Raw genomic sequence first — 16,244 nt, 5'->3', positions numbered from 1 at the left:
CCAAAGCAAAGAGCGTATCTGCACTGCCCATGGCCTGGGCCCTGTGCCATAGGCAGCGAACACCTGGCCCAGGACACGAGGTCTCAGAAGTGGGAAGTCAGGGGACAGTAACTTGCTTTAATTGAACGTGCTGAATTATCAGGACCCTGCTCTGCTTTGAAGATTAACTTCAGAGGACGCTGGCTTCTGTCAGGAAATACTAACTGCTAATAAATTACAGGGAAGTTAGTGATATAAATAATCTGTTTTCAGCTGCTGAGAAGCTGGGCAGGGAAATCTGCTAAGAGAGAAAATGGGGACTTGGGGCTTTCCTCTACTTCCTTTATCATAAACGCAGTTGCCTGGAGTGGGGGGGAGCAGATCCCTGCAGGGAAACTAGACCACTGTAGAAGTCATCAACATTGCTTTTCAGGATAAACTTCCAGCCCTAGCCTTTAGATTAAAGTGAACTCTAGTTCATTGCGAGTTTTGGGGGGTTATTTATTTATTTATTTTCCTTTCCTCACCGACAATTCTGGCTTCAGATGGCTGGGTCCTGTGGTAGGCTCTGGCCAGCTGACTGCTCCTGCTGTAGCGGAAGGTCTTTCCTGGGCCTGGCGGTGAGAAGGGGAGGTGGAGCTGTTGTTGGCAGACTGAAGGGTCTCATGGGTCCTGGCAGAGAGGCTTGGATGCGTGTGCAGTGCCCTGAGCCTTTTCACACCCCCAGCAGGACAGCGCTGAAATCTGAGCCACTTTGAACAGTGAGGGGAGAGTGTGCAGCGTTGTCTACGAAAACAGAGGCGTACTGCCCAGCCTGAAAGAGAAGGAGAAGGCTTAATAAGACGGGGACAGGTCCTTCCTCCTGGCATTGTGCAGTCTGGCTGGGCAAAGGAGAGATCTGGGGCTGCGCAGCCCCAGAGCAGGGAGATGCAGAGGACACCTTGCTGCCCCCTTCCCACCCCTCTGCTGCTGTGCGGCAGGCTCCAGGCAACGAGGGCACCTTGCTGCTGCCCGCGTGTCCCAGGAGGCACTGGCCCAGTCACCCAGCACCACTCACCTGCAGGTACAGGACTCCATTGACGGAGACGGTGAAGAGGTTGCCGCTGCTCTCCAGCCGGGACACTGTCTCCAGAGAGCTGTGGAAAAGTGAGAGCACTGCCGTGAAGAGTGCGTCCCTCCTCCCGCCGGGGGATGCTGGCCTCGTTCCCCTCCCCAGCTGCGGGGTGACCTCTCCCTCATGCGTGTAAGCAGGTAGTAGGAACTGTTGTTGCCTTTCTGGCAGCCTTGCACCAGGCTGTGCTGGTAGGCACTCACTTGATGTTAGCAAGGTTGTGTGTCTGAAAACAGGCAGGGAGTGCTCTCCACGAGCCAGGTCCAGCACAGCCACAGCTGCTCAGGTTTGCCTTGCAGGGCCTCTCCTGAGCTGCCTGGTGGGCTGGAGAGACCGCGGCCTCACTGCCCCAATCTGCCCCACGCGCCGGAGGGACTGCGGCCCACTTACCTGTCGTGCTGGCAGAGGGACTGCACGCAGATCAGCACCCGCAGGCGATTTCGAGCGCATTGCTGCCCCTTCCTCTGGTGGTCTTTGTGCACTGCAACAGAGAGGGGCACGAGTGGGGTCGAAGCCTCACCAGCCGTGGGTTCGTCCCCTCGCCTGGAGGAGCAAGGGGAAGGCTGGGGGGGGGGGGACGGGACTGGGAGCTCACCGATATGTAGGGTGGCTGTGAAGGTGTAGTAGCCTGTGACGGGTGCTGTGTACTGGCCGCTGGTCAGGTTCAGCCCCAGGCCACGGTGGAACATCCCTTCTGTCTCAGGCTGGGGACAGAGAAAGGCCCGCGCGTTAGGGAACGATCATATGGGCACTGCAAGAAGTGGCTGAAACTGGGGGCACCATTAATGCCTTCAAATGCCTCTCGCTGCTGGAAGCAGGCCCTGTCCTCCTGAGAGGCCTTGGGTGTTCTTCCTCACCTCTCTGCTTTGGCTTCTTGCTTGGGAAAGGATAAGCAATGGCAATTTTTCTTGGCTAGGTGTTTTTGCTTGTAATCCCCTCAGCATGGAACTCCCCCTGCCATGACCCCAGGAGCAGAAAGAACAGAAAAGGCAAAACAAAATGGTAAATTAAAAAAAAAAATCCTAGTTCTCAAATAGCATCCTGACGCACCTTAGCTGTGCCCTCCTGCCCTGGATGTTGTTATTTAACCCTGGCTCTGTGGTCCTGTTTTCATACTGAGCTGCCTTAGCTCTCTTTGGCACCTGTTCGTTTTTCCCTTGTTATGGGGACCTTCCTCTGGGCTGCAGGGGCTGGTTGCCACCTTGGCCAGGAAGATGCCCTGCCTGCAGGCATGTCACTGCACCCTTCGAGAGCCGGTGGCAGAGCCGGAACCCAGCGGACAAGTGAGCCCTTTGGCCACAGCTCCATAAAGCTTGCTGTGACCTCGAGCTAGACTGAAAAGCTGAGGCCTTACGCTTTGAGGGCTCAGAGCAAGAATGTGCTTTGCAGTCACTCATGGGGACTCCTCCTCCTCCCTCTTCAGATCAGGCAGTGGCAGGACAAGAAAAACACCGGTGTGAGGGCTGAGCTCAGCTTCCTGCGTTTCCTCTGTCACTTACTATGTAGTAGATCTGCAGCTCCTGCAGCGATCTCTGCTCCACAGAGATGTTTCTACGGGTCCGGCAGTGGAAGGCTGCTTCCACGCGATGAGGCCCGTTCCTTGCCAAGGGGCTGGGGACGAAGGCCAGGATGTTGTCTTCACCACTTGCCTTGTCTTCCTCGCGCCCTTCACAGGCCTTCGTGCTTATCTTCTGCTGCTCCTTTGCTGTGCCTGAATCAAACCGGAGACTTGGGTTTAGGAATCCTTAGTCCACCTAGGGTTTGCCTGGAGCTGCTTCATTGCCACAGCTGCCTCCAGTATGATGGCAGCATCCTCCAGAGCTGAGCCACGGGCACTGCTGTGGGTCAGGCTCAGCTGGGTGCTCTACTAGGCCCATGCCTGATACAGCAGATGGGCTTTTTACAGCTGGTTTGAAGAGCAGGGGCTGACAACTCTCACAGCATTGCCCAGGATGAATGCTAGGGCTTGATTTCCAAATTTTTCAGAGATCCCCTGCCATGCTCATACAAACAACCCCCCTCTGATGACCTGCAAAGTCAGTCCAGATGCACATGTAGGCAGTTGTATTTATTTCTTTTCAAACACATAATTCCTTCTTTGGGTCTCTCATCGGTGCTGAAAGTTTCCTCAATTTCCTAGCCAGGTATCCCAGTAAAAGGTAACTCCTCTCTGCCACCCTGCTCCTGTGGTGTCTAGTCCTTGCTGGCACAGCCTGGCCTGCTCCCCCATCCCTCCTCACGCTCGCATAACCCACACTATGCCCTGCTCCAGGCCCACCACAGCTTTTCCTTCTTGCACACGTGGGCCAAGTTACCTCCCCCTTGGGCTCCTTCACGGCCCCCCTCACCATGGCCCACGAGCGACCTCCCCAGCCCAGGCGGACGCCCAAATGAGCCCGTGGTGCTTTATCGGTACCTTTGAGCAGGCGCTGCAGTTCCCTCAGCAGCTCCTCTGCTGTCATTTGCACCCCAGGGGGGCCCTGGGGACCGGGAGCGCCTGGCATGCCGACCTGGAGACCAGCAAGAGAAGATGTGGTTTGGGGTGCAGTTGCACGCAGTTGGAGCAAACCAGCCCGGGGCCGGCAGGCAGGGCTGCGGGGTGCCCCGCGGTGCCGGGCGTACCTGCCCCTTCTTGCCCTTGGCCCTGTCCCGCGCCTTGCCGCTCTCGGAGCGCTTCACCAGCAGCGTCCAGGCGTCGCGGGGGTCGACGCCGCCGGCCCGCTTGGCCCCCGCTATGCCGGGGGCGGCGGAGGCGGCCGGCAGCGACCGGGGCGCCGCGGCGGCTCCCAGGCAGGCGGCGGCGGCGGCGCAGAGCAGCGCCAGGCAGAGCCCGGCCAGGCGGCGGCGGCGGCACCGCATCCCGCTCCGGCCCCGCCGCCGCCGCCGCCGCCGCGGGAGGGGAGCGCGGCGCAGCACAGGCAGGGGCGGCCCCGCGGCGCGCCCGGCCCCGGCCCGGCCCGGCCCCGCGGGCGGCCCCGCCCCGGCCCGGCCGTCCGCGCCGGCCGGCCGGGAGAAGTCCGTCTCCCGTGCCAGGAATGGGCCAGGACCCTTTAGCTTAGGAAAGGAACGGCCGAGGAAGGGGGGTTCGGTGCGCGGCTCGCGGAGAGCAGCCGGGTCGGTGGTTTGCCACCTCTTCTGCTCCAGGACGTGCAATGAGCCCGGAGCCAGGCTCTGAGCAAGCCGCGGGGGTTCGGCCACGGCACACCGGCAGACTGCACAAGGCTTTCTTGTGGGTGTTTAATGGTCGCCAAAAACATACAGAAAAGAATCATGCAGAACAGCTTAAGGAAAAAACTCTCCTTGCAAAGCTATGAAATGCGGAGGGTCGGGCTCAGGCGGCCGGATGCGCTGCTGGGGAGGCGCCGCCTCGTGCTCACCCCGTCCCTGGGCTTCCCCCAGCAGCGCCGCGGGGTCGCTCCGGCGGCTGCCCGATCCGAGCGCGGGAGCATGGCGAGCCGGGGAAGGAGCCCCCAAGCTGAGAGCTCCTGCTGCGGGGGTGCCGGGGGCGCTCCCCCGCCGTGGGGAGGCCCCGCTGCTGGGGGTCGCTCCTGCGTGGGCGAGAGCAAGCCCCACTGAGGGCCCGGCAGCAGCCCGCCGCGCCGGTACCCGACATGCACAGGCCACGGCAGAGCAGGCGAGAGCTGTTTATCTCCTGCCTCAGGGAGCCAAACTGGGCCTGGTGATTCAGCCCCGCGAACCAGGGCTTGACCAGGCACCAAACACATCACTGGGTGTTGGAAAATTTCCCCCAGTCATCCTGATTTCCCCAGATTCTGGATATCAAAGCAATTGGGGATGGGGCTGCTGGAAGCAGCAGAGCAGCCACCTGAGAAGAAATGTCATTTCCTGGGTTCTGGTGTTATGGGCCAAACTTTGAGGGATGTTCCCCTTGTAAATACCCTAAAAGCTTTCGGTTTTGGAGAGGGGGAGAAAAAACAAACGTACAAAAACAACAATAACCAAACCAAGGGGTGTTTGTAAGGAAAAGCCTGGCTCCCCCCCTCAAGCAGTCTATTTCACGTCTGGAAGAGGCGGGAGAGAGGTGAGAGCGACAGGAGAGCTCGGCTTGATCGCGTGACAGTACAGTAAGCCCCCCCCCCGGCGCTGCCCTCCGGGGAGATGGCATCGCTGACCGCCCCCTCCGGAGGGGAGCAGAGCCCACAGCCATCATCAGCTGCATTTAACTGGGTATTCGAGACTTCACCCCTCCTGGCAGATGGGCCCAAGAGCAAGCCTGGCTTTCGCATCCACGCTGAACAGCTCATGGCCCTTGCAGGGAGCTGCAGATTTTAGGAAGAGGGTTTGGCCCGAGCAGTGCAGAAATACTGTGCCTGTATATAGAAAACTAACCCACAAAATACCCTCGGACCAGCCCTTCCCCTCCCAAATGGTGGATGAGCTCATTCAAGCCGCAGGCGCCGGGCTCTGCTACCACCCATGGTCACCCTCAAACGCCTCTGTCCACTTTGAGGTGTCCATGAAGATGGAGGAAGAGCTGTGGAAGAGCCAGAGGCAGGGCAGGGGGCCCTCCCTCGTCCAGCGGTCCTTGGCGCAATCGTACACCTCCATCTCCACCCGGTAGTCGCCGTCCATGCCTTTCCAGTGGCCTCCTGTGACGAAGAGCCGGTCGCCCAGCGGTACCATCCCGCCGTTCTCGTGGAGCGTGTGGAGCAGCTGCACCTGTGGCAGGGACGCACCAGCTGCAGAGCTCCCAGTGCATTGCACCCGGGCGCGGGAGCCCCACACGTCCCACGGGTGGGCGTTGCATGGGAAAGGGCCCTCCGTGGTGAGCATAAACTTTGCTTAAAACTATAACCCGGTATGATTTTTCACCAGAACAAAGGCCACACATCTAGGTGCAGAGGTAGCAAGCATAGGGCCAGTGCTGGGGCGGACAAGGCAGGATGGGGGGTGGATTCAGCTCTGCAGGGGTTAACAGAGCGATGGGGTGAGCAGGGCTGAGCAACTTGCTGGGAGGGAGAGGGAGGCATGCTGGCGCCTGGCCGGGGAGCCGAGGGAGGCCGTTTCCACTGCGTGGCGCCGGGCAAGCCAACAGCTGCAGGAAGAGCCCGACACCAGTCCTGTAACCCAAGCCGGGCTGGCTCCCGGCACCCAGCGGAGCTCACCCGGCTATGCCTCAGGGTGCCCACGCCTCAGCAGGGCTCTCCACTGCTGCCTCAAGCAGCTGGAGGAAATGAGTTTGCAGGGGCTCAGCTGGTGTGGCCAGCTCCCTGGGCGACCAGTCACCCAGCCGCTTTCCCAGGGCTTCCCAGAAGCTTGGAGGTTGATGGACATCTGAAAGCCTCAGCGCTGTGGGGGAAAGGATGGCCTGGCCATGAACTGGCCAAATCCCAAACAGGCTGGGACAAACCCTCTCCACCCTCTTGCTGAGGCATGAGACTTTGCATTTCTCTGCCTGCCTTCCCAAGGTTGGCCCTAGAAGCCCTCTCATCTTCTCCTTCACTCAGGCCTCAGTTTCCTCAGAGAGAGTAAAAGTCTGTAGAGGTTTGGTACCTAAATCTTAATGGATGGCTAAAAGTCACCCTCTGCATTTGGACCTGGCAAAGTGCAGATTGGTCTAGTGCCCCCATCCCTGAGCTCCCGGGAGAGTGAGGCTAGCTGGGTCCTGTGCAGCTGTACCTTCTGCCAGATGTTTGCCTCCGGGTCGTACACATAAACCTTCTTCGTGTTGTCACCAATGAGGTAGATTAGCCCATGCAGGGAGGCGCAGCGTGGGGCCGAGAGGTACTTTGGGATGAACGGGGATGTAATTACACTCCACAAATCTGCAAGGAACAGCCGTCAGCATCACGCTAAAGTGCTTCAGACGCCTGGCTATTAATGCAGCTATGTCTCAGTGACCAAAAAATTCAGCACGGACAGTTATTTGAAGAGAGTGCTAAAAAGAGAGGACCCAGACTGGCCAGGCAGGGGGGCACCTTCACCACCATCTAAGACAATTTTCTTGTATAAAATAAGCAGGGAGTTGTTTGTACCAGTGGCATGAGATGGTAGCAACCACCATGGGGCTGAGCAGGAGCTGCCTGAGGAGGTACCTTTTGTCAAAGTGTTTCTTTTAGTTTTTCCCTCCCTGGCTGAGGAGCTGACTGGAGCCACCTCAGGGAGAGAGGCTGGGCCCAGCGTGTAGGCCAGATGCTGAAATCTTCTAGATGGCCTTGGACCACCACAGTAGCTTTGTCTCCAGCTCCGCCTCTGGCTCCGTCTCCTGCTGCTCCTGACTGGACTCTCAAGATGGACCCTGGACCCAATCCATCCCCTTGCCATGTCCAGGGCTAGTGCTGGACTCGTTAGCAGCACTAGGTGATGCCCAACCCGTCCATACCCTGTGGGATTGTGTCCCATTGCTGGGGGCACTGCCTGTGCTGGGCTACCCTTGGCTCCTGGCATGGCCGTGCGCTGGCTGCTCTCTGAGTGCTTTATGAGAGACAGCGATGTGGGACCCCACTCATACCTCTGACGGGGTTGTAGCACTGCAGGGTCAGGGCGTTGTACTTAACGGCACAGGAGCCGATGAGGTAGAGCTTCCCCAGGCAGCCAGCAGCTGTGAAGTTGCTCACGTACTTGAGGGCTGGGCTAATGGCGCACCAGCTCTTGTTGTAGGGATCATAGCACTCCACTTCCACGACGTCCACCGTGGTACCTGTGGGGTGACAGGGACGCTGTGGTCCACCTCGGCCCAGAGCAATGGGCGCGGGAGGATGCCCTGCGCCCTCTGAGCCCCTGGCAGCATCCAGGGGCTCTTTGTATCGCTCACAGCATCTGGAGCTCCGAGCGCCCACACTGCCTTACCACCAATGACATAGATCTCGCCATTGAGGATGGCGCTGGTGTGGTTTGTTCGGGCTTTCAGCATCGAAGCGATGGGCTTCCAAGCACCGTCCTTGAGGCAGAAGCGCCAGGCCTGGGTTGTCGACCACGTGTCGTTCTGGGACCCCCGGGAGCCACCTAGAGAGGGAAGCGCCCGGCCATGGGGAGGGACAGGGTCAGGCTGGGCTTGCTGGGATCCCCTCTGAATGCATGTGTCTCCTGGGCATCCCTCCTGAGTCATCAAATCCATCCAAGAGAAAAGCAAGGAGAGGGCTCTTGCTTGCAAAGGTCTGCTCCCAGCAGCCTTGGGGAGAGGCACTGGTGTTTCTGCTCTACTTGGGGAGTTGCTGGGACCCACATCACACCCATGCTGGCCTGGAGGGATGTGCACTTTTGGAGGGCACCCCTGGCCCCACACCAGCACCCTGGCCACATGCGCCACTCTCTGCCCTCCTGGCCCCAGTGTGAGTCTCAGCACCTGCTCCTTGAGAAGATACTCAGGGTCTCCCTGACTCAGCTGGGAGTTCCTAACACCTACCTGTGACATACACGTCGTTGTTCAGAGCCACCAGGGAAAAGCCCCATTTGTTGTAATCTGGGAAGTCAGGCAGAGCCATCCATCTCCCTGAAACACAGCAAATGCAAGTGATAAAGCCATGGCCTTGGGACACCCAGTGTCACATCATGATGGGGGGCTTAGAGACTTGGAAACTGCAACTGGGCTCAAATCTCAGGGCCTCCTGATCTTGTTTGCTTTATTTATTCATTGCTGTTGTGCAGTCAGAGGCGCTATGGGGTCTGGGTGAAATGTGAGACTGTCTCCTCCTGAAGAGTGGCTGGTGGGCTGCTGTTGGGAAGGGCAAGCTGGGCAGGCAGATGCTGCTTCCAGCCATGCCGGAGCTCGGTCTGAGTGGGAAGGAGCTGGGAAACCACACTGGTCTGCTCTACAGCGGGGTCTGGGCCAGGAGGTTGATGTGGGGCAGACTGTGGGGTTAATTAAGCCACCAAGTGTGGGTGGATTCGGATGCCCTCTGCCCCGCCACAAGCACTTACTGCTCTTGGGGTTGTAGAAGGCGAAGTTCCTGGGGGTGGCCGGCGTGTCCACCCTGCCGTCATCATCCTCATTCTCCTCCAGGACCCGGCCGCCGACCACCACCAGCACCTCCTCCAGCTTCTGCGGCAGGGCGAGGGGCCTCTTCTGGGTGCTGGAGCTGCTTCCCCCCTGACGGCAGAGGCCAGGACAGCGCTGTGAGGCTCCAAACCCTGCTCCTGGCTTATTGCTCCCCGACTCATCACTCCCCAGTGCGCGTCCAGCCACGGGGCTAAGGACAATAACACCTTCAGCACCGACACCTCCCACATCCCCCCCCTGCTCTTTGGACACTTGTGTTCTCCTGGACAAGCATTTATGCCTTTACCCATTCCTCACCAGGTTTCAGCTAAAAGCATTGCCCCTTCCCACACTCCCATGCTCCCTGGCCAGGCAGCGAGGGGAAGCCTGTTGTCACTGACCGTGGTGCGGTATCTGGTGACAACGGCCTTGCTGGCATCCGAGTCACGGACAAGCGGCTCGGCAGCGAGCAGGTTCTGCAGGTACTGGTCCGGCAGCGAGACGAGGTGGGCCAGCTCCAGCAGCTCGGGCAGAAACTGGGACCTGGGCCCCACATCGTAGCGCACCCAGCGCAGCACAGCCTCGGCCAGGCTCTGCTCCTCCTGCACCTGCAGCTGGTCATTGGAGAGGTAGATGGCCAACCTCTCCTTGGAGAGCTGAAGGAACTCCTCCTGGTGAGAAACAGCTTCGAAGTTCTCCTGCAAGAAAGACCAAGCCTTGGAGGACACCTCGGGGCAGCCGTGGCTCTCTCCAAACTCGCAGATACCTAGGCAGTTTGTGGCATCCATCTGCTGCCGGAGGTAGCGGCTGCAGACTTTCTGGATGGTGGGGAAGTGGAGCTGGTTTGAGGTGCGGATGAGCCCCTCCACGTTTGCCTGGTTGATGGTAATTTTCCCTGTGTAGGCGAAGTCAAGCAGTGTCTCCAGCGCGCTGGGGTCCACCTCCTTGATCTCTACCCGGGCGGTGATGCTCTCAACGAAGTCGCCAGAGAACATGGCATCGAAGTAGTGGCTGCAGAGGGCCAGGACGCCGCGGTGGCAGGGGAACTCCCGGCCACCCACCAGCAGTGTCACGTCCGAGAGCTTGGGGTTGGCGCGCAGGCGCTGCAGCCCTTCCAGCACGCTCTGGGCATGTGATGCGAGGCAGAAGTCGAAGTCGTCCACGTTCCTCACCATGGTGCCCGGCTCGGTGGCCAAAGCTGTGCTGGTGTGGGGGCACCCGGGAGGCCTTGCTTGGGAAACCGTGGGCTGATACTGGTGTAATGAGCCCAGGGAGCAGCAGATGAGCGTGACGAGGGTGGCCCTGTGAGGAAAAGGCGATGACAAGTCCCTCCCTCTGAGCATGCATGTGCCCTCCTAAAGTAGCCCACGTGATTTATAGGCACCAGCTGGGAAAGGGTGAGTGTTTGCAATGAGCTGTGCACCCTAGACTAGTTCTCTGCCTGAGCACCCTGTGGCCTGAGTCATGGGGCTGAGTCACACTCCAGCACATTCTGGGTGGCCTGGCTGCTGCCATGACCTATTTTTCAGGAGGGTGGAGAGAGGCAGGAGGGTGGGTTTGACATTGCGTCAGACCACAGCCTGGGGTCCGGCCCCGGGACTCTCCGAGACGTGAGTCCTTTCTGCCTGGAGGAAGGTGGCCGTGACCCACTGCCTTGGTGGGCAGCGAGCCTGGGGATGGCGAGAGACAACCAATGTGTGAAAATATGAAGGGCCAGGCTTTTGGCTGGTGCAAAACACGTTTTGTGACCCCGTTAGCACTGGGAGCAGCAGCTGGGCAGCGCAGGCGCGGGCGTGCATGCAGGAGGGGATGTGCAGCCCCGTGCCAGCCTCGGCTTTCACCCCAGCAGGGCGGTGTGCTCCAGCTCACGTGGTGAGTCTGGGCTGAACGGGGGCACGCGCTGGATGGTGCAGAGCATGCCTGTATCCCCTGTGGTGTCCGGAGGGAGCCCACAGGTAGCGAAACCCCGCAGCAACTCGCCACGCTCCTGAAAGCATCCACTCCATGGCCAGATGCGCTGTCTGGTGTCTGACATGGCTGCCCAGCATGGGAGGGCCGGGTCCCCGTGCCCCCACTCTCCCCACCCCACGGGTTATGCTCAGCCTCCAGCCAGAGTCCGGCTCGTGCTTTCCTCCCACAGTTGCCCCTCGCACAGCACCCCGCTGCCCTGCTCCTACCTGGGCTATGCACCCCTCAGAGCACACGCTGCCTTGCCGGTCCCATGCAGCCAGGGAGTGAGGTGGCTGGTGTCCGTGGGCTGGGGAGCGACGTCCCAGTCAGAGATGGGATGGCAGCTGGGGCTGGGCCAGGGGGGCTATATTTAGCCAGCTCTGGGACATTGATCTTCCCCAGCCACTTGTTCTTAAAGGCGCCCTCAGGGCAGCAGGCAGAGCTGCCCTGATGCTGCCCAGCCTGCATGACCTCGTGGTGTCCCTGAGCTGGGACAGTGCTTTGATGGCATCAGGCTTTGCTATGGGCTCTGCTGTGCTGGAGAGGGGCTGGGAAACCTGTGGACCGTGGCTTGGCAGCCCCAGGATCACACAGGCGTGCAAGGCCGAGTGCAAGAATAACTGCCAGGCTGTGCTGCTTTTCACAGGGACACCCTCGGGTGTCCTGGGGCAGCAGGACCAGTGACACCATTGCATGTGCGTAAGAGGGAGTGCAGGGGCAAATGCTCCCTGTGTCCATCCCACCCCTCACTTCCACTTCCAGAGATGTTCCTTTTCTCCCACTATCTGTGGCTGGTGACGCTGGCTGCTAAATATAGGCCGTTATCTTGCGCCTTAGTGCTGAGCGGCTCTCCCAGCCCTCCACTGGAGTGGCTGCAAATAAATCACAGCAGCTGTCTCCCCAGTACCCAGCTGAGAGCTGGGGCCAGGGGCCAGGGGCCAAGGCGGCGGGGTGCCACTGTGGCGTGAGGGCAGGGTTGGCCCCAGGTTGTGCCCATCTCTGTCTCTACCTCAGGCACAGCCAGTGCTCGGGGCGGTGATGCCATCCCTGTGCCTCAGGTGGATATTGCTGGCTTCTCCCTTGGCAGAGGAGGACATGGGTGTCTGGGCTTTTGGGCTGGGAAGGGTGGGGTGATCCTCCAGCTTTCTCCATCACCCCAGAAGCCTTGAACCACCTCAGAAAGACATTCGGTCTGCAGTGATATATTTTTTTTTCCCCACAAGACAACACCAAAATGCTTTTATTAAGCCCGCAGGCCCCATGGAAACTGAGCCCTTTGCAAAAGGCAGTGGGAGAAAAAGGATATGGGAGAAGGAGCTCTGGTAGAAAATACGCAGATGTAAACCACGGCCTCTTCCCTCTTCCTGCCAGCCATCTCATGGCGAGCGCTTCATCTGCTGTCTGCCTTGCAAAAAACCAAAATAGCAGGAAAAGCAGCAGTCTAGGAAAGGCTGCTAAAGGCCCTGAAAGCAGGGGGTACCTAAATCCCTGGGAGCCTGTAGTTCTGGAGTGCCTCAGAGAAGGTCCCTGCTGGTGCCCAGCCCTCTTGTGAGAATGAAGGTGTCTCAGAGTCGTTTTTCTGCCCATTTACTTCCGTGCGGGAAAGGCACGGCAGGGGAAATACCCCCCACCGTCGAGGCAGTTTTTGCCTTTGAAACTGCCCCAGCCACCCCTGGGGCAGCGCTGCAGACCCGGCACCTCAGGGCTGCCAGCCTTACTCCTCGAAGCTGAAGATCTCCGCTTCCTTCTCCTTCCAGAAGGCGAAGCTGCGGTCGATGTACCTGCAAATCTCCTCGTTGCTGACACCAGCGAGAGCGGCCCCGCAGCCCGGGTGATGCCGGGGCGGTGGGTTCTGTGCCAGCGTGCTGGCCGCCGGCTGCCGAGGGCTTCCCGTGATGCCCCGGCCCGACCCCAGCCAGCACACAGAGCCCTTGGTGCTGCCAAAATACCTTGCCTTGATATCTTCGAAGCTGTCTTTCCAGCCTCTCCGGCCGGCGTCGATCTCATCTGTCACGGCCCGGTGGAAGGCACGCACTGCCTCCCAGCTGTGCCGGCCCAGGTGGTCAAACACCTCGAAGCAGAGCAGGTGCCGGCCCCGGCGCTCTTCTGGGGAAAGGTCCTGCTCCAAGATGCGGAAATAGCCCAGCATGAAGAGGTCCAGTGTGAGGCTGTCGTAGTCAACTGGCGCTCCATCGACGTGGGGCAGGAACTGCTCTGGGGAGTAGGTGCCACGCTGCTGCTGCTGTGCGGGGCCGTAGGAGGCAACGTCCTTCCAGGTGCTGATGAGCTCCTGGATGGCATTTCTCTGAAGGACCAAGTGGCCTGCTTTGGTCATCTCTCCCGGTGTCTTTTCCGCGGACGCCTCATCCGCTTTGGGGCCCCCAGTGCCCTCCCTCTGGGCCCGCTGGGACTCCAGCGTTTTCCTGGCCACGGCACGCAGGGATGGGCTCTCGGCAGATCGCTTCCAGTGGCTCAGGAAGAGCATCACGATCCGCTCCTTCCTGAGGCTCGCCGACTCCAGCACCGGCACCGGCGACCCACTGGCGTCGGAAAGCCCTTCTTCGCAGCTGATCCCTGAGTCACTGGCTGCCCCCGTACCGCCAGACTCGCTTTCCCCTCCAGCCAGCTCTCTGAGGCCATGTGGCGCCTCCCGAGATGGTCCTGCATCCCTGTTCCCGCACTGCCCCGCTGCCGCCGCCGGGGTCCCCGAGGCTGGGCCGGGCGCTGGGGCCTCGAAGGCGCCACGGAGGCTGCGGACGGAGACACCGCACTGCCGGATCTCCCGCTGGGCCACGCTGCCAGTGGGGGCCCGGGGCTGGGCGGGGGCGGCGGGTGGCGGGGATGGCCCGGCCCGGGTCCCCTCGGCGTTGGCCAGCAGCAGGGCCAGGCTGCTCACCACTCCAGCCAGGCGGCCGCACCAGAGGGGCAGCGGCTGGCCCGGTGCCGGCGGTGGGCTCTGCACGGTGATGCTGAGCAGCGGGGAGGGCAGGAGGGCGCGCAGCTCCTGCGCCAGCCGCTCCAGCTCGCCCTGGTACTTCTCGCCCCGGCGCCGCAGGCGCAGGCTCTCCACCTGCCACTCCAGCTGTGCCAGGTCCGCCTCGGTCAGCAGCTCCCCGAACGGGCCCAGCATGGCGTCGCAGGCCGGCGAGAAGCACCACGTGCCCAGGCCCTGTGGCAAGGGGCCGTGAGAGGCTCGTGCGGCCCCGGCGTGGGAAAGCAAAGCCAGGGCAAGCGGTGGGCACCCGCTGGCCCTCGCGCCCTACCTCGCCTCCCGGGGTGTCGTCTGCTGCCAGGCGGGCCCGCAGCCGCCGCACCATCACCTGCCGCTTCCACTCGGGGATGGGGCGGCCGTGCTCGTCGTGCGTGGGCACCAGGGCGTCGACGTCTGCCGGGTCCGGCCGGGGCGGGGGTGGGCTCCCGTGGCGGGGTGTTGCCGGCTCCGGTGTCACGGCCTGCGTGGGGGGCACGGTGATGCTGAGCAGCGGGGAGGGCAGAAGGGCGTGCAGCTTCTGCGCCAGCCACTCCAGCTCGCCCTGGTACTCCTCCGTGTGGGGTTTTGGGGGGTGCTCCCCCTTGCTGCCCAGGGACACCCAGGCACCCCTCCGTGATGGCCCCAGGGCGGATGAGAAGGAGAGCAAAAGGGCAGAGGGGGGAAAGCGCCAGACCAAGCACGGCGCCGCAGGAGGTGCGGGGGACGTACGGGGTCTGTGAATGGTGCTGGGATCCTGGCCCGCTGCGTGGGTCTCCTGATCTTCAGCTCTGCCAGGAGGGATCCACTGGACTCGCTGGGCTTCATCATCCCGCAAGACTTGGTCACTGGTGAGGAGAGAGGGACAGGCCTTCGTTAGGCGTTCACGCAGGGGGACATCGGCAGAGTGCGGCAGGAGGAGGCCAGGTTTTGCACATCGCGGACACCCACGCCATTTCTTCCTGTACTAGCAAAAGCAAGTGAGCAGAACTGGGAAAAGCTGCAGACGTGTCTGTCAGCACAACTCTGCACTCCTCCGGTTTTATCCACGTGGTCTCAGCTGAGCAGTCTGGGCTGCCAACAGTTCCCTCAGCCGATGCTGCCGCAGCATCGCCACCTCCCCGCCCCAGTTCCAGGCTGGCTGCCGGCAGGGCCCTGAGCCCCGGCATGTCCCCCAGGGGTTTGGGGTGAAGAGGACTCACTGGCTGCGGGCCGCCGTGCAGGGATGGCCCCTTCTCGCAGGGTGGCGGGTGGGCGGCTTGCGCGCGGTCGCTGCGGACTCATTCGCTGGCAAGCCTGGGGGGGGCACAGGGAAGGTGAGAGGGGCCACCGGGTGGTGCAAGCCACCCCCAGCACTGCCAGCTGCCTCCTCTGCCAGGGGAAGACTCGCTGTGGCAAGGTGAGGTTCCCCCATCCCATGTCCCCGCATCTGCCCCGGGCTGTCGCGGAGGATGCTCAGCAATATCCTCCCAGCCCACAGCCCTCACCGGGACGCGTTCGAGAGGCCCTTTTCATAGGGAACTACAACCCTTTCCCACCCCCGAAGACACCTGCATTTTCACACATGCAGGGCACGGTGCAAAACCCAGCCTGGCCCCAGGCATGGCCAGAGCACGCAGCTGGCAAGGTCAGCACAGTCCTCAAGCCCTGGGCAGGTTTTGCAGGGGACAGCGGGTGACTCACCACTGCGCTTTGCTTACAGCTCAGGCGAAGGAGGCCTTGGCTTTGCCTGCCAATTGCCTGGCAGGTTTCCTACCCCGCCAAGCCAGGGTGTCCTTGCATAGTCGGCACGACCGCGGCTACCAGATCTGCTTTCCTGACCTGGTTGGGCAGGCGCCAGGCTTGCAGTGCCGCCGCCGGCCCCGTCGCAGCTGGCACACGAGTAGCCCTTCAGCGCCCTCGGCAAAGCGGGGAGCATGTGCGTGCTTCCAGTTTCAAGGCAACCTGGAAAAAAAAGCGGCTGTCCCCTCCCTGAAATGAAAAATCAGAGCCGGAGCAGGTCCAGATAGGGTGGAACTGGCTTTTCAGTCTGAAATGGAACATCTTGTTTAAATTTGCAGAGTCTTTTAAACCCATCTTGCTGAATGTAAGGACAAAGACAAAATGGTCTGAAGGGAAAACTGAAAGGTCACATTTGAACTTATCCACATTCCCTCTTTTCTTCCCCTTTTTTTTCCCCTGATAAAATGACTCTACTGATTTTACCCACACTTGCACACCAGCTTATCTCAGACCGAAGGTGATGATACTGCAAACGAAGCCCGAGACCAGCTGCGTCCGAGACCAGCTGCGCACGG

General features: G+C 60.9%; 3 protein-coding genes across 3 annotated transcripts; all 3 read right to left on the bottom strand.

Annotated features, from left to right (window-relative positions):
• Positions 1-387: 387 nt before the first annotated feature.
• Positions 388-3,949, bottom strand: ERFE (erythroferrone). Its single transcript, XM_026109365.2, has 7 exons — positions 3,713-3,949; positions 3,507-3,600; positions 2,590-2,801; positions 1,686-1,794; positions 1,481-1,571; positions 1,037-1,115; positions 388-793 (listed from the first exon to the last, which is right to left on the bottom strand). The coding sequence occupies exons 1-7, from the start codon at positions 3,947-3,949 to the stop codon at positions 695-697; spliced, it is 921 nt and encodes a 306-aa protein (XP_025965150.2). The 3' UTR covers positions 388-694.
• A 1,569-nt stretch (positions 3,950-5,518) lies between these two features.
• Positions 5,519-10,204, bottom strand: KLHL30 (kelch like family member 30). Its single transcript, XM_026109384.2, has 7 exons — positions 9,431-10,204; positions 8,972-9,140; positions 8,457-8,543; positions 7,901-8,056; positions 7,563-7,751; positions 6,731-6,876; positions 5,519-5,770 (listed from the first exon to the last, which is right to left on the bottom strand). The coding sequence occupies exons 1-7, from the start codon at positions 10,202-10,204 to the stop codon at positions 5,519-5,521; spliced, it is 1,773 nt and encodes a 590-aa protein (XP_025965169.1).
• A 2,041-nt stretch (positions 10,205-12,245) lies between these two features.
• ESPNL (espin like) lies at positions 12,246-14,903 on the bottom strand. Its single transcript, XM_026109348.2, has 3 exons — positions 14,899-14,903; positions 14,222-14,795; positions 12,246-14,148 (listed from the first exon to the last, which is right to left on the bottom strand). Exons 1-3 carry the CDS (start codon positions 14,901-14,903, stop codon positions 12,694-12,696), a joined length of 2,034 nt encoding a protein of 677 aa, XP_025965133.2. The 3' UTR covers positions 12,246-12,693.
• Between the last annotated feature and the right edge of the window lie 1,341 nt (positions 14,904-16,244).

Source organism: Dromaius novaehollandiae, chromosome 9 (assembly GCF_036370855.1).
Source record: "Dromaius novaehollandiae isolate bDroNov1 chromosome 9, bDroNov1.hap1, whole genome shotgun sequence".
Classification (NCBI taxonomy): Eukaryota; Metazoa; Chordata; class Aves; order Casuariiformes; family Dromaiidae; genus Dromaius; species Dromaius novaehollandiae.
The sequence above is the reverse complement of the archived record's forward strand: the minus strand, read 5'-3'. Positions and strand labels throughout refer to the sequence as shown.